Below are 26,847 nucleotides of genomic sequence, written 5' to 3' on the forward strand. Positions count from 1 at the left end.
GAATTTCCTCGTCACTTTTCTCCACCTCCACCTACCCTCCTTCCCTTCCAAACTTCGTGCCCTGCCCCCACCTATCACCCTACCGCCTTCAATTCCCCCGACCTGTCTCTCCCTATATCCATCTTTTCCTTCCCTTTAACCCAACCGGGCGCCCTACACTCCGTCTCTACCCACCCACCCCCCTTGATCGCCCGGTAGGACAACGTTCCCACCTCTATATTGCCCCTTGAACTAACCGCAGTCTCTTTCCCTCCCCATCTCTTCTTCCCCCAAACCCTGCCAGGGCCACCTTCGACCCTCATCTTCTCCCCATATCCCGCTCCCTATCCCGCACCTCTTTCTTTTTACTTTTCTATCGCTTCCCGTGGTACCCTTTTCTCCTTCATCCTCCTCACCCCCTCCTCGTTTCCATCCGGCTCCTCGATAGACGAACCCCTTCGCCAAATCCTTCTCCATAGCCCCCATAATCCCTCCCGTTCAGCCAATCTTCCTCCTTCCCACTCTTCATCAACACATGCCTTGAACTCCACGTTTCTCCATATTTCCTTCTTCTCGAGGTTCTTCCCAACACCATCCCTCCAAAACGGTTTTCCGAGCGAGGAAACTCACCCAAAAGGGTGGAAGCCCACGCTCGGTACGTTTATAACACAGGAATTGATCCTATTTTTTTGCCCGAGCAATAGTATCCCTCTCTCCTCCCCTCCAAACCCTTCCCTCGTCCGATCCAACCATCCACATTTCCATTTTCGCGGGTTGTTTCATTCCGATACAAAGCATCCCAGTTATTCAACCGCCGGATTCGGCGTTAAAATTTGGTTTTGCTTCCATTTGTTTTATTTTTGTCGCCCCTTGTAACGGTCGAACGACCAGAGCAAACAAATTTTTCTGTTCTCTCTATTTTTTTATCTCTCGTCTCGCACGGAATCTTTCCCTCGGAAACCGTTCTATTTTCGTTCGGAAACGGGAAATATCCAAATTTTGTCGATTCCAGCTTGTTACTTCACGGTACTGGCGTTCCAGCGGTGAATAGTTACCGGGAGCGTAGAGACGTTTGTTCGTAGCGCGTAACACTCCCAATAATTTTTACCCCAACGCCTCCTGTATCAGTGCTTAAAAATATCCTCTTCCGTTCTGACGTGGGTGGCGGAGTAGAGGCATTCTTTTTAAGCACTGTGGAAGAGACCTCGGAGTGATAAACACCAATTTACAAGGCAGCCTCCGCTGTAGCGTATCTCGCATCCTCCACTCCTTTTCCACCGCGACCCCGTTTTATCCCTTTCTTCCTCTCTTCTCCATTCCCTACCTCACCTCTTTAAATAAAAGCTCTGTTCCCTCCCCTCACCCCAACTGCACCGCCTTCCTCCTCCATTACACCCGTGTTTCCTTCGTTTCCCATTACGCTCCCCCGCCTCGCACATTAGGAAATCCCTCAACAACTCCTAATAAACGGAAATACCTTTATTTGCCGCCGTCTCTCCCCCTCCTCCAATAATTCCCCTCTCCTTCAACCTCGAAGCTCCCGGAACTCAGGCGTAGTTCCACGTACACCTTAATTCATCCCACACCTAAACCCTGCTCTGCCCACCTCTCTCCGCTTCATCCCTTCCTTTATTTGGCGTAGCTGCGGCTTCGTCCTCGACGTCACCTCGAGATCTCCCCACCCCCTCCCCGGCGGCGAAGGCTTTAATAAAAATAAGAAAGGACTTTCATTCAGGAGGAAGAGAAGTGTTTTGTTTTCCGTCAAAGAGAGCAAAGGGAGAGGAGTAGAAGGAGAGAGAGAGGAGAGAGGAGATAACAAAGGAGGGTAAGGAGATAATCCTCATCCGTCTTGTGGCCCTATCGACTCTTTACCAGAGATCATTTTGGAGAGTTGTCATAGAGGCAGCAGTGAGAGGACCTAAAACGTTCTGAACCGCAACATACGTGCCGGGGGACTCTCTCTCTTTTTCAATAATCCGAAACAATATATATATAAACTCATAGTATAAAGAGGGAGACACCGGGCGACATCAGTGGGGACAGTTTCAGCACAGTCCCATTTTACTCGAATCAAATCGGGCCCTCCGGACCGAACGATATATCGTTCCCGTCAAAGGCGTCTGCGGCCTTCGTTGGAGCGGGGCGGCGTCGTTCTCTCGAGAAGATGCGAATCCTAGACGAGGACGGAGGAGGAAGAGCGGTGGGAGTCGGAGGTGGTGGAATGGAGGAGGAGAATTCGCTGGTGGCGGATGTCGGCATCGTAAGTGCTGCACGGTTGAGCGGTTTTTGAAATAGTTGTGGAAACTTTGTAATAACGGCGGGGATTGGGGGTGAGGGCCTCGTGGAGGAGGGTGAGTTTGAGGTGGAACAATAATTTTAAAGAGGAATAGGGGGAGGAGTGTGAGACCTATTCCTCGGTTTCAACCCCACCAACCCCTCATTCCCCTCCTGCCTCCCCCCTCTCCGGAGCCCAAGCGTATCAAGAGGGAGGAAGGGCTTGAACTTGACCGTGCCAGGCGCAACTCGTTTAAAGTCATCCGACGCCCATGCCAAGGTGAAACGCTCGCCTCCTTAAGCGGGCTGTTCCTGCACGTTTAACCACGGAACGGTGTTCTGAGGAATGCCGTTAGTGAGTTTCATATACGAAATGGATTTAATAAATCTCATGGTCACATTTTGTGAGAAAAGCACGGTATTCAGTGGGCCAATGAATCGATCGAATTGGAATGATCGGACTAACAGACATCAGAGGCATATTATATATTGTATTTTTCTTGAACCAATTTAGTTTCAGAGAGCGGGATGGTAAAGTTTCTCTTTTTTTGGTGAGAAAAGCCAATATTAGGGTAATTCTTGCGCGGTTTATTATCAGGAAAGGCACGGTTGAGTATTGTGAAGCTTCTCTGTCCACTTTCAATCTTTGACAGCAAATGCGCAATAGGCCCATCACTTTTATTTATTCCTTCACCTCACTGTATCCAGAAATCATTAATCTAGCGTACGATCACTTAAATCACCAGGTGAATTCGGGGCAGGATATTCAAAAGCGAGGGGATTAATAAAAAGGTACATATTTGAATTCTACGGAGGTGGAGAAACCTCTCCACAGTCACCATTCCGCCTTCCCACGGAGTTGTTAGAATCTTTTGCAGATGTTATAAGGCGAACACTTCCTGCGTATATCTTGGCCATCCTACAGTACTTACTGAGATGTGCAAGCCCAGACGTCCCTGTAAGGAAGAAAATTTCCCTGGAGCATTTGTGGGTAGGCGAATTGGTCGTGAAGCATAACTGTGAGGAAGTTCTGTGTTTTTAACAACCCCAAAAGGAGAACAGGAATTTTTTGGCGTGATTTGGTGCACGTTTTGGGACACAAAGAGAGAGATAGAGAGAGAGATAAAATGAGAACGATGGTTGGAAGCACGAAGTGGTTTGAAAGTTATGGGGTACGTTCTGTTGTTTCTGGAGGGCTGGGAAGGTCGAGGTGGGAGGCTAACGCTGCGGTCCGGGGTTAAGCTGGATTGAATTTGTGAGTTGGCAGTGCGGGGGATGTGGGAGAGGGGGGGATAGCTGGGCGGGGGTCGGAGGTGTGTGTGTCTCAAAAGGGGCCGCCAGTCCTTCGATGCGCCATCTGGATCGCGCAATTACTTCCCCCTCCATTTACCATCCCCATTGTTCCCGTAAGTGCGGGAAATACGGCGTTGCACGGAGCGTTCCGTGTTGGTGATGTAGGAGGGGGAGGAGGACGCGAAAAATCTATATATGGCTTTCGTTGCAGGCGCGCCACCGGATCTTTTATCCTCCGTCATGAAGGGGCGACCACAAGAATGTTCAAGCGGTCAGTTTAAACGAACTGCTGCACTAGGCCTTTGTTGTGAAATATTATTTATTTTGGGGGATGATCGTACGACAGGATGTGGATATCCTTCGGCGAGTAGATAGGCTGTTCAAAAAAGAATGGATGAAAAATCCGAAACTTATGTAAAGTGTCCACCTATGAAGAGTTAATGAGATATTGGTAATCGATATCAGCGGAATAATAGGAATTAATCTTTCGGCATATTTAGATAAAGGGAGCCGTATGAAAATAAGTACTTGGCTATGTGACCGAGAAGAGGTCTAATATTTATGCAGGCGATTCAGAAAAAAACGGGGGTTTTGAAAGTTTTAATCATAGGAACATAATCATAGGGGTATTCTGAGCAAGTCTCTTTTTGTTATAAGACCGGGATTAAAAGTGCCTTTATTTAATCAAATTTCATAGGATTGAAAGGGAGAAATAACCAAAATTATGATCTAACTGATATTTATCAATTTTCTACAAAATACTCAATCTCATCTGTAGCTGAACATTCAATCTCTTCAGAATTTTCAATTTTAAATGAAGATGGTTATTACTAATTGAGATAATCTAGTTTTTTCCAAAGATTTATCCATTTTAAAATATTTCGAAGAGAAAACCATACTCTAGTTATCGTTGTGCTGATTTTGCTAATAAATATTTCGCCGGGGTGTATTAATTGCATTGTAATTAATTGTTATCTGGCAGGCTTGTATGAATAACAGTTTGGCAGGATTTGTGCACCTTCGGTGAATGTCCTTAGTTTTCATAAATATTTTTATATACTCTATTTCCATTATTATTTTTGATAACAACCACGATCCGTCCCTAAAACTGTTACATTTTAAATGTACGCAAATGGGGTGGTGGTGTTGATCACTCAACCAGGCAGTAGAGAGGATTTATTTGGTTTCTTGGTCCGTGTGTCCGGAGTTAAAAAGGTTTACCTTTTTGCTGGATGCGAAAACAAAATCGGTCGCAAAGCGCGACCCAGTCCCGAAATGGCGGAAGCGCAGCTATTCAAGTCGAGCGCTAGGGTGGAAATATCGATTCTCGCACCATGAAACTATCTATCCACGGTGATGTTCTAATTAATGTTGTTTTGAAGGTACATTTCTGAAGCGGGAAAGTAACCGTAAAAGTTTTGGTACTAGATGAAAATTTTAATATTTAGACTGGGTTATCAATTTATAGGCAAAACAAAAATTTAATTGGCTTTCGATTTTTGCCGATAAGAACTTTTAGCAATTTATTCTTACCTCTTGCAGTACTTTTATTTATTCAGGTTGGAAAGTATTTGTCAATCTTTTCAACTTCATTGCAGTTCTTAACTACTGTAAAATGGCTGTATGCGTCCTATGAAGGACGCATACAGCCATTTCCCAATCTGCCCAAACTAACTGTTCGGGAAGACAATAATTCGATCGCAGCACCAGTCGTATCCCCCTGATCGCATCCATAGTATCACTGTGGAAGTAAACGTAAGGAATTAAAAGGGCGCATATCAAAAACCTAGTGACAGTCGATAGAAATGGTTAAACCGTGAACTCATTTGCGAAGGAAACAATAATATTGCTAATTGAATAACTCGTATTTATTACGTGGCATAAAAAATGAAGGTTGACATTCTCGTAATTTGATTCATTGTGGAATTTATATACCAAAGTCTTTGTTTGTAAAATTCCTCTAAAAAAATTAAGTTTTATCAATGGTCGATTTACATGATGGGAATGAGATATATTTATAGGATAATATATTTTAGGCTGGGAGTGTGTACATTTTAATGTCTAATTCGCGAAGTAGAACAAGTTGTGTCTCAGTTGTAGTGATTTCACTTTGAGAACTCATTCCAACGGTGAAGGAAGATGGAAAGGATGCATCTTTTACCATCCATACATATTGGGATTCTTAAAACTAAAAATCACTACATTCCCATCTTAATTTAAATTGATTAATGTATACTTTGCAGTGAAAACCTCATTGGATAATTTTCCCATCGGATGGAAAATAGAGACGTCAGAAAGATTACACGGAATTCGAAATATGGCCGCCAAATGAGAAAATATTTACTCGCATTTGCGACAGTTGAAATTTTCCTCGCTGCGATTATCGTTGCTCCAAAATTTATCCTCGCTGTAGTCATTTAAAACTTACGTTTCTTTTATGCCTAGTGTTGCACGTGCAATTCCTAAAATCCTGAATGGATTTCGAGCATTTCCATCAGGCGGTTTACAACCCAAGTCGCTATCCAGGATTTGGAAAAATACGTTAAAATCTAGTCACGTGTATCAGGTACCGTTCTAGGATATATTTGCTTATCCAATATTGTGAGTGATGCTTTCCTTTTTCGTGAGCCATCCTCATTTTCTACCAATGAATATCATCTTCGGCCAAAAGATTTTTAGTGTGTCTTGGTGTACTGCGAAGGACTTGGAATTCTATTCAGATAGGATGCAGATGAGAAGACAAAAATAGATGGGAAAGAACGATGGATGGCTTACTGCTAGTGAGAGAATTGCTCAATGGAGTGGGCGCGCATTAAAGCAGGGTGGAACTTAAATCGATGGGTGGACGCAGTCATCCATTATGTATCGCCCTGTTGCCATTTGTCTTTAAGGAGACAAGAGCTGATGAAACGAGGTTTCCAATTCCAAACCTACAGCATTGGGAACGGTGTTGGACGATATCGGAGCGACAGCGTCCATTGTCTGATAATTAGTATCCGTCAAGTGTCACGAAATGACGTACGTTATGAAAGAAAAATAAAAATATCGACTCAAACTGGAGAGTTTTCAGTTTTTCATGCTACCGACCCATGTTACAACGGGTATAAATTGGAACCTTACTCTGAGTTAGATCTGCCGTCATTTTACTATCTGCAATTTATTTTGATTCAGAAGCCGGTTGAAACAAGTTTTAAAGATAAAATAATAAAACTATTCTGATTTCTCTCTTTGTTTGAAGCTTTACTTCTTTTATTCAATACTTTTCTCTCAGTTTGTTGTGTTCACAAAATCCTCAAAGGAGTAAGCTTGTATGAAATTTGACAATCTTTCTTTAATCTAAATATTCGAAATTTAATCGAAATTCTGCATGTGAGCATACTTTACTGCATGAGATCATCTCTTAGCCCTTTTGCACATACATAGTATTCATTTTAAATCCTTCATGCAAACAACTCAAGAATATTTTGTTGTGATCAAGAAGATTTCCTGAGATCATTTAAACCCAAATGGAAACGATAGGTTTCCATATGGGTGTAAACCAGTGGGTATAATTCCGCTTTGCATTTCGTGGACATTATTCAAACATCCCTAGGTCCACTCAGTGATTCTTTTAGCAGTTTGTTAGCTATAACCATAGCGATGTGACAATGGTTGTTTAATCAAATTAACGAACTATTTAGGTCGAAAGTACTTAGTAGTTATGCATGAATTCTCACGGCAATCATGCCCTGTTTACTTTTGGACCTCACCAATACTGTTGTAGACAACCTTCAGGTCGGCTTCAATTTGCCTGTAGATCTTTAAGGGTAGAGAGAGTAAAATCTTTTTGTTATTTTTAATATAACGCTTAACTTTACATAGTTTCTTCGAGTAAGTACAGCTTTCCGTCCAACCTACGAATTACACCGGTCGCAATCACTACTGGAGTTTAAAAGCAGGATGTTAAAACTTTACTTAGGGTATGCTTATATATATATATATATATATATATATATATATATATATATATATATATATATATATGTAAATAGTTACATATAATGTTTTCCTGGAGGTTGTTCTCCTAAAAGTGTCCTGGGCTGCAGGAGATTGCAAATCGCGATGCGTGACGCGAACTCGGGAAACAAGTAATCAGTAATCCCATCCGTGGATTTTGGCGGTGATAGAGCGCACGAGTTGCCATCGCAGGGTTTCAGTAGACGGTTTGTTTGGTTCGGAGGCCTGTTGGGGTGTGGTTGGGCATGGGAGGGAGGTTTAGAGCGAGAGGAGGAGAAACTGGGTTCTAGTTGAACGGGATGGATGGGTGGGGCGAGGCAGGCGGGGTTGGGGAGGCAAGCGGAGGTCGGGGCGTGGTGGCGTCGGTCGTGGCGCCAGTCGTGGTGGGTCTTTGTCGTGTGCGGCGACCGCTTCTCGTCGCCGTTTTATTTCATTCGGCCCTTGGAATTGCGGTCAGAGGTGTGTGTATGTATGCCAATAGCGCTCGTACCACGATTAAAACTATCCAATCGCAGGGGAATAATCCGGGATAATGGGCGTTTTGGTTTTGTTTTTCTCGCTTAAAGGAAGGCTCGTGAATGTGGTTTGGAGGAGGCATTTAACACTCGAGTAACTTCGCCTATTGTAAATCGTCTATTGAATAAATTTCATTTTTTACCTTTTTACTGTTGGTCTAGTTATTCTAAGCAGGATGCTGAGATTGATTTAATGAAATCAAATGATTCCGAGGGATTTTTTTTTAATATTTGGGGATTTGGATACTCAGTTGATTTTTATTAAGCATGGAATTTATAAATGAACGCGTTGAAAACGATAGATAAATAAAAAGGAATGCGTAGCAGATCATTGTGAAAATCGGCTACGTACAGGTATGTGTATAGCCAAGCAATGAGAGCTTTCTTTTGCAAACTTTTAGTATTGAAAAATATGCTACATTTTCTCTTTTACCTAAAAGGCTATGCATTGTTACTATATTGAAAAAAAAACAACTTTACCCATGGTAACTTCATTTATTTGCCTTCACCAAATTAAAGTTGAATGAATTTGCTGAAACTAATGTGTGAAATAGGTAATGGCATTACATTTATCTTTTAAGCAAAAATATTGTGCCTTTCGCTATCTCTCTACTGTAAATATTTTGCTAAGTCTACGTATGTTAAAACATTTGTGATTTAAACGGCATAAAGGAATTCTGCATAAAGTGGGAAGGTGGAGTGAAATTCCAATTTTACTAGGTAACTCCGTAAAGGATTTCCATCAGAAGATTTTATATGCGAAACCAGTACCACTTTCTGTGTAATATAATAAATGCAGATTAATGAAAAGCAAGCGGAAATAGATCGATTATACAAAAAATAGTTTATGCATGCAAATTACATCAATCCACGTCCAACTAAGTTGACAGATTGATTCATGGTGGGCGCTTATCAAAAAACAAAAGTTGGACCACAATTTGTTATGCCATTATTGCGGTTGTTATAACCGTCAGTCCTGCCGCACGGCTGATAAATGAAGCAATTATAAACATCGACCATACCTCCCGAGGGGCTTTCTTTACTCGATTTTGTCGTTAACTAAAGTTTACCCTCGGTGGAATTACGGGAAGTACACAGGTTTTCAAAGAAGAAGATGGCTACTGGAGGCGTCTCGGAGTTATCACTCGGGAGAAGACCCCCATTCAAGTTGAGGCGCCGATATCACTTTGATTATTATATTTTTTAGACATTTAATTCCCTTCCACCCCATGTTGGCAGTTGGTTAGTAACGAAGCGGATCATACGATATTTTCCCTTCCACTCGTTTCATTGACCTGGTTATTCCAAGAATCAACCCCGCGAAAGGGATACCGAAATGTAAGGGACACGAAGCAGGAGGACAGATGGCGTCGTTAATCATGTCGTCGGGATAAAGCGGACATTTTGTTAGCGGGGCATTAGTGGAGGCGGAGAGTTTTAAAATAGGACATTTGTTTCGAAAAAGTAATTCATTTGCATAAGTGAGCGACGCAGGGTGTTTTGCCGTAATCTTTGAAGAGGAAATTACCTGCTCCTCATGGATATTCTTTCTTTTTGTCAAAAAAGGATATTTTGCTTCGAGATGTGGCTCAGAACGTTCCCCGCATTGAATTAAAAAGAAATTCCCTTCCCCTGGTTTTCTCAGTGCGCGTAAATTTCACTCGGATTTTAAGCAGTAAAATAGCTGTTACTTTCACCTCTAGTATAAACTTTTGTCTGTTATTTTTTAGAAAATTTAATTTTACAATATCGTCATAAATTATTTTGGTTTTATCATTAACACATTACACATATGTAAATTAAAGCACTATGTACTGATCTTTCTTCGCCAGAAATATGATATATATCAAAAAACATAAATGATCATTCTGTGATAAACACAGATATCAATGGTATTTATCTTACCTTCGGTAGAAAACATCATGTGCTTCTTCGGTACTACGTATTTTGTTTTTTTCTTAATTCTGGTTCTATTCCAGTTTCCTCTTGGGGTCGGCAAGTTGTGTTGTTCTTTTACCATTTTTTTCTCTCTAAGACCATTTCTTTCTTTCTTCACGCTCTCGAATTCATATCATTTCTTGCATAATCCATTCAGGTTTTTCTTGACATAACTATAATCTTCTCTAAGTCGTCTTTCAATACAAAATGTCTATTCTTTCTCTTCCTTCTCCCTCATTCATCCGATGTTTTCCTATTTTAGCATTCAAAATCCGCTATCGCTCAGGATCTCTTCCATACACATTTTATGTCTAAATCCAAAACTTTTTAGTTTGCGGTGGTCGCGATTATTCCATCCCTCTCTATATCTAAATCTCATAATACTCTAATCAGTGCTCATATATTTTTTTCACTACGGCCAAACTGCTGAATTGTGTTGAATAAAAACTCAATATCAACTTCTTCATCCTCTCTACTTCTCTTAAAGGCCTTCCGCAAGACTCAGTTTATCATTTTTCGTTTTAATCAACTCAGCATCAATTTTATCCACTCTTTTATTATTTTTTTCCATTCTTTCCATTGCTGTTGACAGATTATTATTATTACAGATGCACAAAGGAAACCATTATAAACATCTACCCGAGCTGAGTTTTTTCGAATTATTTTCTTATTTTGTCACGGCTCGATCGAAATTTGTCCATTATAAGTAAACAGTTCCACCTTCTTTGACTGAAATTTTTTAAATTTATTGTTTAATTTATAATACATATATCTCTTGATTCTGAATATATTCGATTTTTTATGAATTTTCGTCATCCTACACCTTAAACTTTGACTTCACAATGCGCTTGGAAATGACTGAAATTCATTATTTCTTTCACTATTGCTAGTCTTATTATTTACACCTAGGGGGGAGGTATGCGTTTGGGCGAAGGTTTTAAAAATTATTTCTACACATAATAAAATTTTAAATGATGCTTTTCTGCATTTTCCATGTGAATCCGTGCCTTGAAGATATCCGAACAACATATACGGTTTATTATACGATCGTAATTAACCTTTCACCTATAAAACCCTATTGTTCTTACAGAATTAAATTCCTATTTCCAAACCGGACTTGTATATCCACCCTAATCTATCACTTTTTTTGTCGTTACTACATGTTTTGTTTCTAAGAACATCTAGACTTATTTCCTCTGATCGACCATATCCATCATATTATTATTCCTTGTTGTAACTACTGTCAATTATTACTTCCAGTTAGACCATATTGTTTACAATGGATGTTTTACAAATTCCTAGCAATAGTAATCCAGTTGTTGTCTGTTATGAATTCACAAACATATTCCCCACAATTTTGCTCAATACCATTGCAATCTGAAACTAATCACCAAGTAGCCATGGCTCAGTGTTCCCCAACGTTATATCATCTCAATCAATTGCAATCGCAAATACACACTGCCTCACCATTTATTTTTTGGTAATTCCCTATCCTCAAAATTCTTATGCCACTCTATCCTCCAATTATTACAGTGGACTGGTTTATTTCTTCCTGTCTTCTTTCCTGGTCGATAATGGAATGGTTTCGTGCGAATCCCGTCTCGAGAAGGCTCTTCTTCCATCGCTGCGGGGCACGTCGTTAGTCTGAGATAAAACTTGCCAGAATTCGTTGCTGTAACAAGTCTTTCCACCTATACAGTTTTCTTGGGAAAAATAATAGATGTGGTTGCCCGTTGTCTTCTTCCTCAGTAGCGTTTATAACGTGTTGCTATCACTTTGATGGCCGCACCATTGAATGGGCATATCTGGCCGTCTCGGTAAGGAACAATTACTGCGTGAACTACCCTTCGTCCTTTTTTCTTATATTTTAATCTATCTGGTTTGAGTGATTATGAGCATCTTTGTTCTGCCGGCCTTTACAAGCCTATGAATGATCCGAAAACGCACGATTCACTCCCCATTTCCTTTTTGGTCCTTGGGAATGGTGAACAGAAATGATAAACAGAAAAAGATTAAATTTTATTTTCATGAAAAAAGGTGGAGCTCAATGAGTGTAGAATTAAAAAATGATATATTATTCTCATTTGTGTATTTCAAAATGACTTTTATTCGTAATTGCAGTTTCAAAATATCTTCTTGAGCTGTTAAAAGCCAGTGAAGTGACGTGAAGTGGCAAATTGATAAAATTTATTGATTAAATATGGGTTTCTGAAATAAAATATTATTCCACCTTTCGAGTGCTTTAATGGAAGCCGTAATTTTAATTCGGCATCTCAATTTGATTTTTTCTTCGTCTGATGGGTTCAGACCTCGCATTTCGAAGTCATTAATTACACTCGTGAACCTTAGGTCGAAAGGTTGTAACTTCTCCCAAAGATTTAAGTTAATATATCAGTAACTCGCCATTGACAATTGAGACTCCAACATGATAGTTGAATATTATTTGGGGAGAGCTTTGTTAAATATCATCATCAAACCAATCATTTATATTTTGAAATGTTTGTGAAATAAGCTTTATCTTTTTTAAATATGTCTATCAACCTTTGTTAGACTACAATCACCTAAGTATTTATAAAAAGCATTAGATATGACACTAATTTTAGTTGTAAAACGTTTTAACACAGCATGCTTTATTTGTCATTTAATCGATTCATTGTTTTAAAGGAAAAAGATTTTCTGATGAGATTAAAAATGAAAAGTTTTGTATTATTTTCATTGGATATATAATTATCACCTTTATTTTAGGCTCGCGGTTTACGCTTACAGTAATATAAAAAAGATAAATGACATTGAATAATAGAGGGGACGAAAAAAGGGTGAAGAAGAAGGGAGGACAAAAGAAGAGAGGATCGGCTCTTTCATGAAACTGCAGCAAGAATGGGGAATAGGCTATGTACAAATATAAAATCGAAAATCATTACTTCGAGGTCACCAATTATGTTTTTAAATTCTGGTTGTTATAGAGCGTCAACCTCAAGTTGTTTCTAGGCAAATACAAAATGTGATCATTAAAATCACTAGTTTGGTCAGAATTTAAACGTTGTTGGACGAAATTCCTAATAAGGTGTAAGCAACTTTTAAAACAGTTAATTTTTCTTTAGTTCTTACGTTAAAAGTTTTGATAGTCTATCTGACATGTAGACCGTCACGATCACAACACCTTTGAGCTTAAATTTCATCGTTATTTTCTTCCAGCATTCCATCATTATTTCCCTCCGCTCTTTCCTCCCTCTTATTTCTCCCCTCCTTATTTAGTATAAAAGGGAGTCTTGCTTCCTTTGTCTCACCTGGTGATGATACTAATACACTGAAGACAGGATCGCGTGACTTTGTAACTGTAGTTTGTAAACGTTTTCTGTCAATAATTACTTTTGAAATGGATCACCACAAAGTTTCGAAGGAGCGAGTTTTGATAATTTATTTCTTTGTTACTCATATTATTTTTTGCTACGTAACTTTCATTACGTATATTTTAAGTCGTCTTAACCCATTGTTACTATTACTCGATCGTCAATGAATAGCAAAAATGTACTCACGCATATTACATCCTCTATTTTAAAATATAATTAACTTTTGTAAAAAATATATTCTCCGAGAAATTATTTAAAAAACGATTAACTTGATATAACTATAAGTCAGTGCCTTCATGATTAATTAAAACGAATTTCTAAAGGTCTACTACGTATTTCTTTCCAAACTGTCTCGTTAAGTAAGCCACTTTATTCACTTGTAAATGTCTAGTAAAAGGAAGCATGGGAATAGTGCGATAGATTGGAGTGCTACTAACACCATACAGGCACTTTCTCATGCCTTGATTATATGGACTAACACATTTGACGTCTTTAAAATGCAACTTGATCAATGAAATCACGATTGGAAACAGTATAGAGTTTTGTTCAATTTTCAAATTATTTAATTAGTCATATTACAATACCACAAAATAAAACGCAAAAAAATGATTTAATTTAGAGATTGCTAGTCTTTCAGAATATTTTCACAATTTATTACTTAATTTAATATTGAAAAGTCTATTCATATTTTTCAATATATTCAATCTTGCAGCAACGAGATCAAGTTAAGTGAATTGATAATTCAACGTTATCGTATATGACCTGGGGGATTTGAAACGGCAGATAACTCGGACTAAGTTTGGCAACGTTGCCGAAGGGCTGTGGGCGACAACCTCTGCTCGCCTCAAAGGTTATAAAAGGTTTTCTCCAAAATTTTGTAGGGAATGTTTAAATTGCATAATCGCTTGATCATGATTCTCTCCTTGGGGCATGAATCTAAACAATGAATATTTGATGAAATAATTCGTTTTCTCTGGAGTGTATTTGCGGATTATAAAATTAAGGGGCGAACCAAATTTATTCTAAATTTCATCGATTTCATATTCCATGCATATCCCGCCTTGATTTCATACATATTATTGGTAAAAATTATTTTACGGATCTACATATTTTCTTTTCCATGCCCTAGAACATTTAATTAGCCTGAGAAATCAATGCACAAATACGCCGGCTTAGTCCCTCATACAAAGAGGCTATGCGAACTTCGGCAGCTTTGCAGTCGTTTTTCAATTTTATCAAATTAATCAATCAATATCAAATCAAAAAAAGTAAAAATTGAAATAGTATGAAATTGCCTTACCCAATTGTAATGGCTACATAATTATCGTATTTATAATATTTTTCTGCAAACGTTCGTCAATTTTATATTATTTGTTTATGTCTTTGGCAATCTGTTGATCTTAAAATATAAAAATTTGTTCTTGAATTTCTTCTTTACACCATATAATTTTCATTATCTTGGATAATCCTTAAGCAACCACATCTGCTTAGTCTCTCAGAGAAAAAAAGTGCAATTTGAGGCTTGATAGTAATAAGTATGATATATCTGACAGGGGAAATTACAATATTGTAAAAAGCCCTCCCAGCCATTTCTATATATGTTATTACTCGTAGAATTTACATGAAACATAGTGATGCAGTCGATGCATAGGCCTTAGTACAAATTAAGCAGTACCCTAACCGTTTGCTTGCTACTCTAGGCTCAATGACTGTGATTAAATTACCCAATCTGCTAACATTAAACTACATTCGGTAAAACCTAGTGTGGTTGACGACCAGTATTTGTAGCATTCTTGATTTAAGAATTATGACTCCATTATTTACGAAATAAATCCATAGTGTTTCTACATCATTGTATAGTATAAACAGAGCAATAGGAAGAGACATTAGTGCCTTTTAGCGTCATTGTATTTTCCCCAAAATTTGAAGGTAAAGCTATACTACATGTAAAGTATATACTTCGGTATATAAAATGAAATTTCTCAATTAATTTGAATACTAAATTAAGGAATAGATATTTTCAAAGTCATATAATCATTTTTATCGGCATGCGGTGCCAGGATTTTCAATAAAATTTAGTATTGAGTTTTTTGTTGGAAAATTCTCCTTCCTTTATGAAGGATCTCGGGTTCTCTCCTTCCTTGGCGGAAGATACGAAGAGAATGGAGCAAATTCTGAATAATTGCATATGCTCCTGAAGTGGAAATGTCAGCTGTGTTTGATATCCCCTCAGGACCTTTGATGCATGGATTTGAGACCTTTGGAGACTTGCATATTAAATAATAGGAGAATTTTATTGATATTTTTTAAATAATTTATAAGATGATAAAACTTATGCTATGAATAGCAGTAGAGGAGATTCCGGCAGTAAAAAGTTTTAATTAATCTAGAACTAACTCTCTTCCCAATTCTTTTTAACTGCTTCCACGTGAAATACATGGCTAACTTTAAAATACAGTTTGAAATATACCATTTACCATATGTAAATCATAAGCGTTGGAAGATTAGTCAATGAAGACTTCTTTTTTTCTTTAAAGATTGATTTCTTGATTTCTACTGAAATTATTTTTTTCAATAAATTTTAAGTCGTTGTTAGTTAATAATTATTATCCATTATTTCTAAGTTACTTCCTGTACTTAGCCTTGGGTTCTCAGTAATATGTCTTACAATTGTTTTAAAATTATTTTCCTACCAGAATATTATTTGGTGTATTTTTCTAAGCATAAAAATCCAGTGAATAAAAACTGTGGCTTGCAGTTTAATTTCCGCAAATCTTCTGACAAATTTGAATCCATAGTCTGCCTTGAGCAATTTATTTTTAATTAGAAATATGTCATCAATCCTGGTTCTGAGACTTATATTTTTACCTTAATATCATGTAATAACAAGGGAAAAAAATTCCTCTAAGAGTCTATTTCCTTTCTATTAGCTATGATGAGTGATTTTTATAGTAGTTGCTTTTCTATTTTTTCAAATTATCTTTGGTGAGTGATTTTAATATTAACCTTAAGTTCATGCAGATAGGCAGACTTCTTCAAAGCCTTAAGGATTAAAATTATTTTGGTGCTTAAAATTACAATTTCTGGGTTTTGTGTTCGCTGCTGGTAATTAACTTACCTACTAATATAGGGTCTGAACTAGAGAGTTTCGATTAGGAAAATTGGCTGAAAAATGGTTGTGGAACGTTGGCTAAAGACTTCAATTTAAAAACCCTCTAATCAGGTGTAAATCAAAGTGGAACCATGGAACCCCGAGAAATAGTTTGCCAATCTAGAACTCTAAAATATCTAGCGATTACAAGTAGCAAGGAGAAGTACAGACACACAAACAGGTGTAATCAAGGGATTTTTTAATACTTTTCCTTGGAGAAGGGTCCTATTTATTGTATTTTTATTTAGATCTATTGCAGCGTTCGCGGTATCTACCTTATCAAATCTTCAATATTGTATGACAGTTTTGAGTTCCTATGGGATACCCTCTTTAATTTACAAGATGCTTCATATTTTTCATAGTATACTTAATTTGCGAAAAAGGTAGCACATATGTAGTTCTTGTTTTAGTTATTAGAAATAAATTTAGTGATTATCGCTCAAGTTGGCTGTTGAGTAATGTGAACTGTAAAACACAATTTGTAGGTATTTAATGTCCGGAGAACTTTTAATTTTACTTTCCAGACATATTTTTACCGATTATTAGTATCCATCAAGGAAGTAACGGGAATCCTGGCCCATTGGTTTTTCGTACACCTGAGAATAGAATATTTCTTTAATTGAAACGACTTACAAAGTAAAATTAAGGCAACCATCAACTGTCTAACTGAATGAAGCTTAATATACTGCTCAAAAATAATATAAAATATATATGTATGCATATATAAATATATACATACATATAATATATATAGTATGTTATATATTATATATAAATATAATTTTTCATTACATTTTGCTAATTTCATAGTATATTTTGCGGCACTAAATTTTTAAAAGATTTTTTCCTGATTTCATGAGTGTTTTATCTACAGGGCGATTGATACTGGTAACCGTGATTCATATTTGTACGGCATACAAACTGAATTTATGGGCTCCCATTCAGGATTCAATTTTGCTAATCGGATAATGAAACCAGTATAAATGATATTATGCGGTGAAATTACTTTAAAAATACGTTCCATGTTCAGCGGTAATGTGAAACATTGCATTTGACTATGTAGGTCATGTTGCTTGGGAAAGATACTTACTTGCAAGATGCTTGCAGACCGATATCTTCGCTAGGCTTGGATTCACCTAAAGTCACTAGAGGATGAGAGTTACTAGGAAATGATGGGTTTATGCCATGCTAACTCGACCGTCTTCCGCTCCTTCTTTTGTATGAAATTATTTTTGCATGTATGTTGACCTCAGGTCATGTGTATAGGACTGTATACCGGATAACTGGGAGCACACCCAAAGACCGTAAACCAAGATAACGCGTGGAGGGATGGAGCTATCTTCAAACTATTTACCCCTATCTTCCACTCCTTTGTAATTCAGTTGTTCCCACGGAACAAGTAAAACATTTACCCCATTACCCTTCGTAATCCCCACCGGGAAAAATAATCGCGAATCCATATTAGATGAATAATTTTAAAAAAGCTTCAGCGAAATTGTTTTTAGAGTCCGCAATCGTTCCGCTAAAACTATATAACCATATATCACTTCGTTTCTCGTAGCCTTGCAGCATTAAAATTAGTACTTTGTTTTCGAAATTGGCCCCTGAAAATCTGAAGTTATTTTGCGGACAAGGAGAACACAGATGCACATGTATAACTTAGTACTGTATGGTAATGTATAAAACTATAAAAAATGTCCTTATTTTTCCCATGGTTAATTTCGTGCATAAAATTTATATGCCCTAAAAATTAAATCTAAATTTTGGTTGTTTATCTTTGTTAATTTTTCAAAAGTCAATGCTTATACAGTTCTTACTGCCAATGCTTACGCACACACACACACTCGAAGAACAGGTAAAAACAGAAATGTGGGCGGGATTGAAATTGTTTTTCATCGAATATAAAAGATATTTACATGTCAAATAACGATGCCTTTCATTTAAATAGTAATTCGTATCACATTTTATACATCCTGCTGTGCTTGCAAAATTACCAAAAAAATGCAGGCCATTAATGTACATATTATAATTTTGGCTCTACCAGTTGTTAATGACAAAATGAATCTGGTCTTGAAAATAGTTTCATCCGATATAAATATTAAATCAATTTAAATTCATTTGATTGGGTGAAATTAAGTGTTACGGGTTAGTAATATCAATTAGCAGTGTTAGTTAGCAATAAGTTTTATTTAATGTTAGTCTAAATCTTAAAGATAATCTTTTAATCCTTCAATAGTGTCATACATATTTTACCAACCTTTGTAGTTTGCATTGTTATATGTACTTACATAGGAGCGAAACTTTTTCGTCTTGGTTTTTGGGCCACCTACTATTTAGCGGAGGTCTGTCACCATACTCTATTCAATCCTAAACTCCTACAACAGTTTCCGTCAATTACCAAACTTTCTGGTTAAGTCACTTTAATCAGTGATGATTATTTGTTTAGTGCGAAAATATTCCAATTACGGTGAGCTGATTATAGTTTATTAAATATAAACTTCGAATTTACGGTATATTTTGTCGAATTACTACGGATTATTAACTATTTATGCATAATTTTCATTGTTATTATCCAAAATATTAGCCACCAGCATTAACAGCTTGACCTAATGAGGCCTGGGGTCTCTCTGGGAAACGTTTTCGTATGTAAACTCGATTGAAACGGTGCATCCCCGAATTTTTACGCTCCAATAATAACTAATTAATTAATGCATATTATATGTTAGTCAAAATTTGTGAGTTATTATGAGAAAGATTAAAAAAATAATGCTTTTGATTATTCTAAATATTTGCAGAAAGATTTGAAATGGTGCTAACCTAAAACGGAACTGCTACAATATTTTCATATCACTGCAAAAGGTTTTTAATATTCAAGAATCATGCGAATTCGAATATTTTATCCGTGTTGCGATCTAGTACTAATGGTGACGTTTGCTCATGATAGAGTCCGTGGCTTAGTTTGAATTAGATTGGAGAATGTTTTTCCCGTGTGCAGCAATCGTGTTTGCGGTCAGCATTTCATCCGATTCAACAAGGCAAATGAAATAACTAGCCCAAGTAATGAGTTCTCTCAGATGAGTGGAAATCGAGTTCTGTGAAATTTTCAATTCTTCCATTTCATGTCTCTTCCATCTCATCTCTCCACCATTTCAGCTACTCCCATAAAGGCTTGCAGAAACTCGATGTGAATACTTAATTTCTTTTACGTTGCCCCAATTGGACTAACCAATTGTGTATATGGCTGATCGTGATCGACTTTGAAATTGGCTCTAGGTGAAAATCTTTCTCTACGGTTCTCAACTCGTCCCCTGCCCCACGAGTCACCTCCTGTACTAAATAACTGAGAGCTTTCGGTAGATATCTTTTTTGACTGAATTGTCCCATAGCATTGTAGGAGTGTGTACTTTACATTACTGTATTTACTCAAGCAGGAAACATTTTTCTTCATTAAAGTTGCCGGTCTTGCTAGGGGATGAATAATGACAAAATATTGAAATTAATCAGTAATTTTGACAATAGGAATTAGAATGAATTCAGCACTGCAATAAATGATTATTCCATGGCTGTTGGCAGCAGTTATACGTTTATCGTGCTCATAATTTATTTATTTTTAGATTAACAGTAATATTTTTCTCGCTGGAAAATTATGTGCGATTTGCATGAAATATGTAGAGAAAAAGCTCGCAATTAGTAAGCTTTGAAGGATATCTACTTTAACAAATTTTACTAAATTTTTACAATATAGCAAAAAATATTTTTGTGTATGCTCACAGAGATAGAATTGGAGGTGAAATTTTAGGTGAAAATACACGCAATAAATATCAAACTACATTATTTTTAGTTTTTTCATTCTCATAATATTTAATTATTTGGCTTCACACATGATTATTTACATTATATTAAAATATGTTTGCTATACTTGTTTAGGAAATTTTAAATTTGTTTGTTTTGCATCGCTTGGGGAATCGGGGAATCATCGCAAGTTTCTCACGCTCAAGAATGTTGTAAGTACGGAAGTATCACTAGTGCGGTTCTATCACTAGAGTTCATCTCCTAATAGTATTTTAATGTTGAAAATGTAAGGAAAACTAAACAAGGTTTCCTATCTAGTGATCAAAGAAATTTGGGGGATACTGGGAAATCACTGGGTGATTAACTTCATTGATCAGTGATTATTATACTATTGTACTTATTAAAATATTGTTTATACGTGATGTGGACAGCGTGAGAAGTTGTATTGCAGAATTGAATGATGTGTTGTGCGCGATTTTTAACGGTGTATGAAGTTGAAAAAAAACGTGATTATGGACAGAGTGTGGCGATGGACGGTGCGTTGTATGTATGGTGTGAACCTATCTCATGTTAAATGGGTGGTGGTAGAGGTACGGTTGGTAATATATAAGCGTCATTCTATATAAGAGCTTTTTGTCTCCTATCTGTTATTCTTGGGTCTTGTATGTAATACCCTTTGTAAAAGTGACAGTTGACCAGACTTGATCGTTGCCACCAGAACAATTGCCTAATTGCAACGATAAATTCTTAAAAATAAATAAATATTTCAGAACACGTAGTTCATGATATTTATTTAAGTGAAATATGGAATATAATATTTATTGTGAATATAACACCTACATTTAGAACAAGTGAATAATGGCAATAACTTGGGCTTTGGTGAGAATACGTGTGTGGCTTGTATATTTCCCAGAAAATCTGAGCCTCTGAACACGAAGCTCCTTCATAAAAGTTCGCAATGGGATTAGAATAAGCAAAAGGTATTCACTGCCAATAATTTATAAATGCCAGCAAAGGCTACAGTGCTCAATAAAATCAAAAGTAAATATTTTAGTAGCTACATAACATTTCGCCGTACACTTAAAATTTCCAAATTTCCAGAAACCGAATTGGATTTTTGCTGAATTTGCGATTCAGGCGATTTCCATGAAAAAGAATTCTTATCAGTCATTTTATAGGGATAGAAAGCTAAATAAGGTGGAAATGAAATTAAATGGTGAACCCTTTGCCATATTTTTGTGTACTTAAATCCGACATTCAGAGCATAATTTTGCAATATCTGGAAACCAGCTTTCTTCCTAGCTTCCGCTTGTCACGCCCAAAGTCATGAAATGAAGTGTCCAAAACATGTTTTAAACGGTAATATCTTCTGAATTGGATGGTGAGGTATATAATGAGTGCCTGGTCCTTCTGGTTATGAATAGTGATCTCCATATAAGGTGTAGCCAAGAGCATCATATGGTTATGTTTAGAAGGTGGGAACCTAAAGTCATATTTTACCATCCCTTTTTTTAAATCCCCAACCAAGTGAAAATTATTCAATGCTATATTTTAAGTACAAATGTGTTTAAAACGTAGTTTAGTTTTATTAATCGTGAACATCGGCGTTACAGCGTTTTAAACTATATCAAAATCAAGAAAATCAATAGATGATGTTTTTTTGCTTATCACACAAATAATGCTCTTGGTATAGCTGAGAATGTTTTATTATTAAGGATATCTAGTTGCAATTAGGCAATGGTTATGGTGGCAACGGTCAACTCTGGTCAACTGTCACCCTTACAATGGGTATTACATACAAGACGCAAGAAGAACAGATAGGATACAAAAAGCTCTTATATAGAATGACGCTTATATATTACCAACCGTACCTCTACCACCACTCATTTAACATGAGATAGGTTCACACCATACATACAACGCACCGTCTATCGCCAAACCCAATCCATAATCACGTTTTCTTCAACTTCATGTACCATTCAAAATCACGCACAACACACCATTCACTCCTGCAATACAACTTTTCACGCCGTTCACATCACGTATAAACAATATTTTAATAAGTACAATAGTATAATAATCACGATAAATGAAGTTAATCACCCAGTGGTGGTTTTACACTTATTCTTAAAACTCCTTAAATTGGATTGAAAGGTCTTAAACAAACCTCAAGGCAGCTGATTCGATACAAAACTATTTCTGTTTAAAAAAGAGTAGTTCTCTTATTTGTTTTTTGTATTCCTAATGTATTTTTATTTTAAACTGAGGTCGTTTTTTACCTTAAGTTTTGTTTTTCTATCTCTCTCCATAAATCTTACCACGCCTCGTCATTTTTAACAATTCTATGTATCGCGCCTAACCTACTCCCTTTTCTTCTATTTTTCAAACTCTGCCATTTCAATATATCTAATATTTCCGTAACACTATCTGTTTTTTACCTTCCGAGTACATAGCTACCTTTCTTTGAACTTTCTCAATTTTTTTTTAAATACATCCCACCTACTATGAATCCCATACTATGGACTAGTATTCCAGGATCGGACTAATCTATACCTTACATGCTTTTTCTTTTGTGGCTACGTTACGTCCTTTCCAATTTATCACAACCCAATGAAGTACTGCAAATGCCTTCCGTGTTATATTATAAACTAGGACTCCCCACCCAAGATCCCTTGTTAAGAAAACGCCTAAATATTTTCAATTATTGCTTCATGGGATTCTTTCTCCAAAGAGGGCGTATTATCCTTTTGTGTATTCTTTTTATTTTAAAAATGAATATGTTTACTCCTACTAACATTAATGCCCATATTATTATTTGTAACTCAGTCATCAAGGCGGTCGATGTCATTTTGAAGTATTACGCGGTCATTTACATGCTCTACTAATCTGTATATAATGCAAACATCAGAAAAGAATATTATTTGGGAATGTAAATTATTCGGTTTATCCTTTACGTAAATTAGAAGGAGTAATGGCTCTAGAACACTTTCTTTCCTTTTCATGGCGTTTGGAGTTGATTAAAAATTTTCCCTCATTCTCATTTTATCAAGTCGTATCATCTTCATCGTCTTGTGTCATTCTTGTCATTTCACAAAAAATTGCATGTGTTGTGGAATGTACCAGTACATAGGTATGAATGACAGAATTAGCAAGTACAAGTGGTTCATATTACGGATAGATTTAGGAAAAAATGGTAATGCCTCTGGGGATACGAAATACCAGTATTGTTTCCATATGCTCTTCTCAGTATACTATCTGATTACTCTTACTTTTTATCTGTTGTTACTTTGAGCTAGTTGTGAAGGAAATCAATAAATCCTGTTTTATAAATACATGCTTACATCTTTTAGTGTTTACAATGCATAATGTAGTTAATTCTTAGTTTGTTTTGTATATTTGTGTACACTACAATTCACAGTGGATAATTATGTTTATTTCTTGGTCAAGCCAGTCTGTTGAACTGCGTGGTCCATTTGTTAGACAAAATTCTATATTAGGCCATCAGATTTCTTGATAAACAATTTCCGAAAATCAACTTAATTTGACCTAAATTATATCAGAACTTAAAGCTTTACTGAAAAATCATCTATAAATATAATGATAAATTATGATGATCATATTTTCAGATTTATTTACCATTCTAATGAAAAAATATATAAACCTAGAAACCCTCCCTTTAACTATCTCTGTACATGGAGCCGAAGTGGGTTTTGAAGCCCTTAACATACTCTTGGTTAAACCATTTCATCTTAACCATTGATTGTAGCAAAACAAGTCTCATGGTTCCTAATTGTTTTTATTTTCAGTTTCATTAAATTTTTTAACAGAAATGTTCAATTCATCATATCTCAAAATAAAGTTTTTTTATGAATAATAAACTCAGTGAAATGATAAACGTTGTATCCACACGGAAATATTGGTATTGAGTGTACGAATTAAAGAATAGAAATTAGGAAAAAAGGAAAATCAAGCCGAACACGTCTTATCATCTCATAAAGCAGTGTAGAAATTGAATTTCTGAAAATAATTTCATTGGTTTTGGATTTTTCCTTTCTCTTTCTCCCATGAGTAATTTGACCCTTTCGAATAGAGTCGTTAAGCATATTGGGAATCATTACCCTACCGTTTGATAATATATGTTGTTCAATTTAGCTTGCTTGACTAACAGAATCCCATTTAGTCAATCACCCTTACTTTAAACGCAGTTAATTGATACACATTCACGCATGAGCCATCTCTTTTTGTTTTATTCTCTTAACAGTACGGTCAAAACGTTTGCTTAATCAATATCCTTCGCTATCCGATCTTCATTCCTTTCACTGTTTTTCCCCTCCATGTAAAAGTCGCATCCATTTCCTTGATATGTTGCCAATTTCCACTGGTTTCTCTGCGCCGTTTTTCTCTATTCCTGCGGCTAATTTTATTCTCTCCCTCCCCAGCCATAACAAGACCCATTCTCCGAACCGTCCCCACTCTTCCAATGGGGAAACCGGTTACCGTCTTCTCCTCTACGTTCTACCTACCTCCCGCACACGCACTTACCTCTGCGCCCCAAGCTGCATTCAGCCCCCCAAGGGGGAAGGTGGGGTTGAATACAGCTCGTATACCACCCCGTCCTTACTTCCCTCCAACAGGCCGTTCGAAGCACTTCACATCCTCAAATACTTCCTCGTATAGCCCGTGCACCTTCCCGCCGTAAATCCTTCCACCTCGCAAATCCTTCGCAAAATCCGGCCCATGGGATCGATACGAAGAGTGTGTGGAAGGGGGGGAGGAAGGAGGGAGGGTCCTGGGGAGAGAGAGAGAGAGATATGCGGGTCGGGGTAGAGAGGTTGTTGTGTTGGAGCGGGTTGGAGTGGAATGGTGCGAGGGGAAGGAGAGGAATTGAGTAAAAACGCCGGTGGGCGAGGGAGGCAGGTGGAAAAGGAGAAGAAGGGTGTAACGAGAGGGTTTTTTTTTCGACGGAAAAGGTGAGGTGGTAGAGAGAGAGCTTCGGAAATAAAGCGGCGTTGCGGGAGATATGGTTTTTGTCGTCCAATATTCTCACATGGGGATCCCTTGGATTCAATGTTGAAGGGATTCCGTCCCACTCCAATTCGAGAAATCATCGAATACGCTACTGCTCCCTCCGTCCTCTAGGTATTTGTTTCCGATTGCTTGTTTTCCTCCCTTGAGATCTCTCTTTATTTTTTGCTGACCTTGTCGTTCTCTCGTGGAATGTTTCTATTTATTTTTCCCACGTTAAGTCTCCCGAGGATAACCTTTGGCCTGTCTGAGATAAAAGCAATCGGTTGTTCACTTTTTCCTGGAACATGGAAAGTTTTCATTTCATTTCCTTGTGCACTCAATGGGTTGCGTCGAACTTGCGTCCGAGGTACTCGAATTCCAGATTAAATCCTGAATTCCAAGCTAGCTCCTCAAACTCCACTTCCACTCCTTGGGGACCATATTGCTCTTTATCTCGTGACTTTGCTGGGTAGGACAAATGCCTCCTTCAATCGATACACCTATTCTGAGAGGCTTTTATTCCTATTGTAATCAACAATATTATCTTCTGAGAACAGTACGAAAATGGAAATGAAAGTAGGAGTTATGTTGAAAGTGGTGAAACAGATTGCGGGTATAATTGGAATAATTTAGAGGGAAATTCTACATATATCCACTGGGTGTTGCCCTCCTAGATTTCGTGATCATGGGTGGTAGTTTTTACAGAAAAATATTTGAAAAAGATGAAGTAAGCATGATAAGACTTGTAATAAAACAAATAAAAGTTAATAAATTTATTTACTTTATAGATAGTCATAGAAATTTGAAATTTCATTTTTATCGGCTCCTTATAAAAAAATTGCTCCTCATAAACATTTGTTAGAACCGTAAAGAAAAACATTTAGCTTCATGCAACGGATGATAAAATAAAATGTGTGGCAATTCAAATACATTTCGAAGAGTTGAATCATTATGCGCATTTTATCTCATAATACGAGTAAAATAAACATATCTTGCCTTTTGTTCAGCAAGCATAGAGTTTATGGAGATAATTAGGCAAATGTTTTATCTTAGAAGAAATCAACATCCCGCGCGTTCTTTACTATTTACTGGAAAAATAAATACAAGTATATGAGATATTATCTAGCAGTTCATATTGAATAATATAATGTTAACCATTTGATTAGGAAAACTAGTCTATTTTGTATTCAGGTACGTAGGGAAAATGAATCTAGACGTAGGCACAGATTGGAAAAGGCAGATTTTATCAGCCTGCCAAGCCACATTGAAAACGCATATTATAATAAAATAACCTAGATCAGAACTGAAGTTCAAAAAGATTTTTAAACAAAATCAGGATCTGTGAGAAGTTACCATGCATCGTAAATATGAACTTATTTTGACAGATCCTTGAATAATCCATAATGGAGAGATTCTACTCTATCCCTCAAACTTCTAGGATATTCCTAAGTTATTCTTTCTTTGGTCAAAAATTATTCAGCCATTTCCTGTATACACTCCATCCTCAAAAGCCTGCATCTCGATACACTGTGGAATACTCAACAGGAAAGAA

General features: G+C 37.0%; 1 protein-coding gene across 1 annotated transcript in view; it reads left to right on the forward strand.

The window, feature by feature from the left end:
• Positions 1–2,132: 2,132 nt before the first annotated feature.
• The window catches only part of LOC139688136 (PE-PGRS family protein PE_PGRS5-like), a 476,413-nt gene continuing 451,698 nt past the window's right edge, over positions 2,133–26,847 (forward strand). Inside the window, exon 1 of the mRNA XM_071585564.1 lies at positions 2,133–2,239. Coding sequence (XP_071441665.1) covers positions 2,144–2,239 — 96 coding nt within the window. The 5' untranslated portion in view covers positions 2,133–2,143. The remainder of the gene's footprint in view (positions 2,240–26,847) is intronic.

The sequence above is a fragment of the Hetaerina americana genome, unplaced genomic scaffold, assembly GCF_022747635.1.
Source record: "Hetaerina americana unplaced genomic scaffold, ioHetAmer1.1.p SCAF_2, whole genome shotgun sequence".
NCBI classification, from domain to species: Eukaryota; Metazoa; Arthropoda; class Insecta; order Odonata; family Calopterygidae; genus Hetaerina; species Hetaerina americana.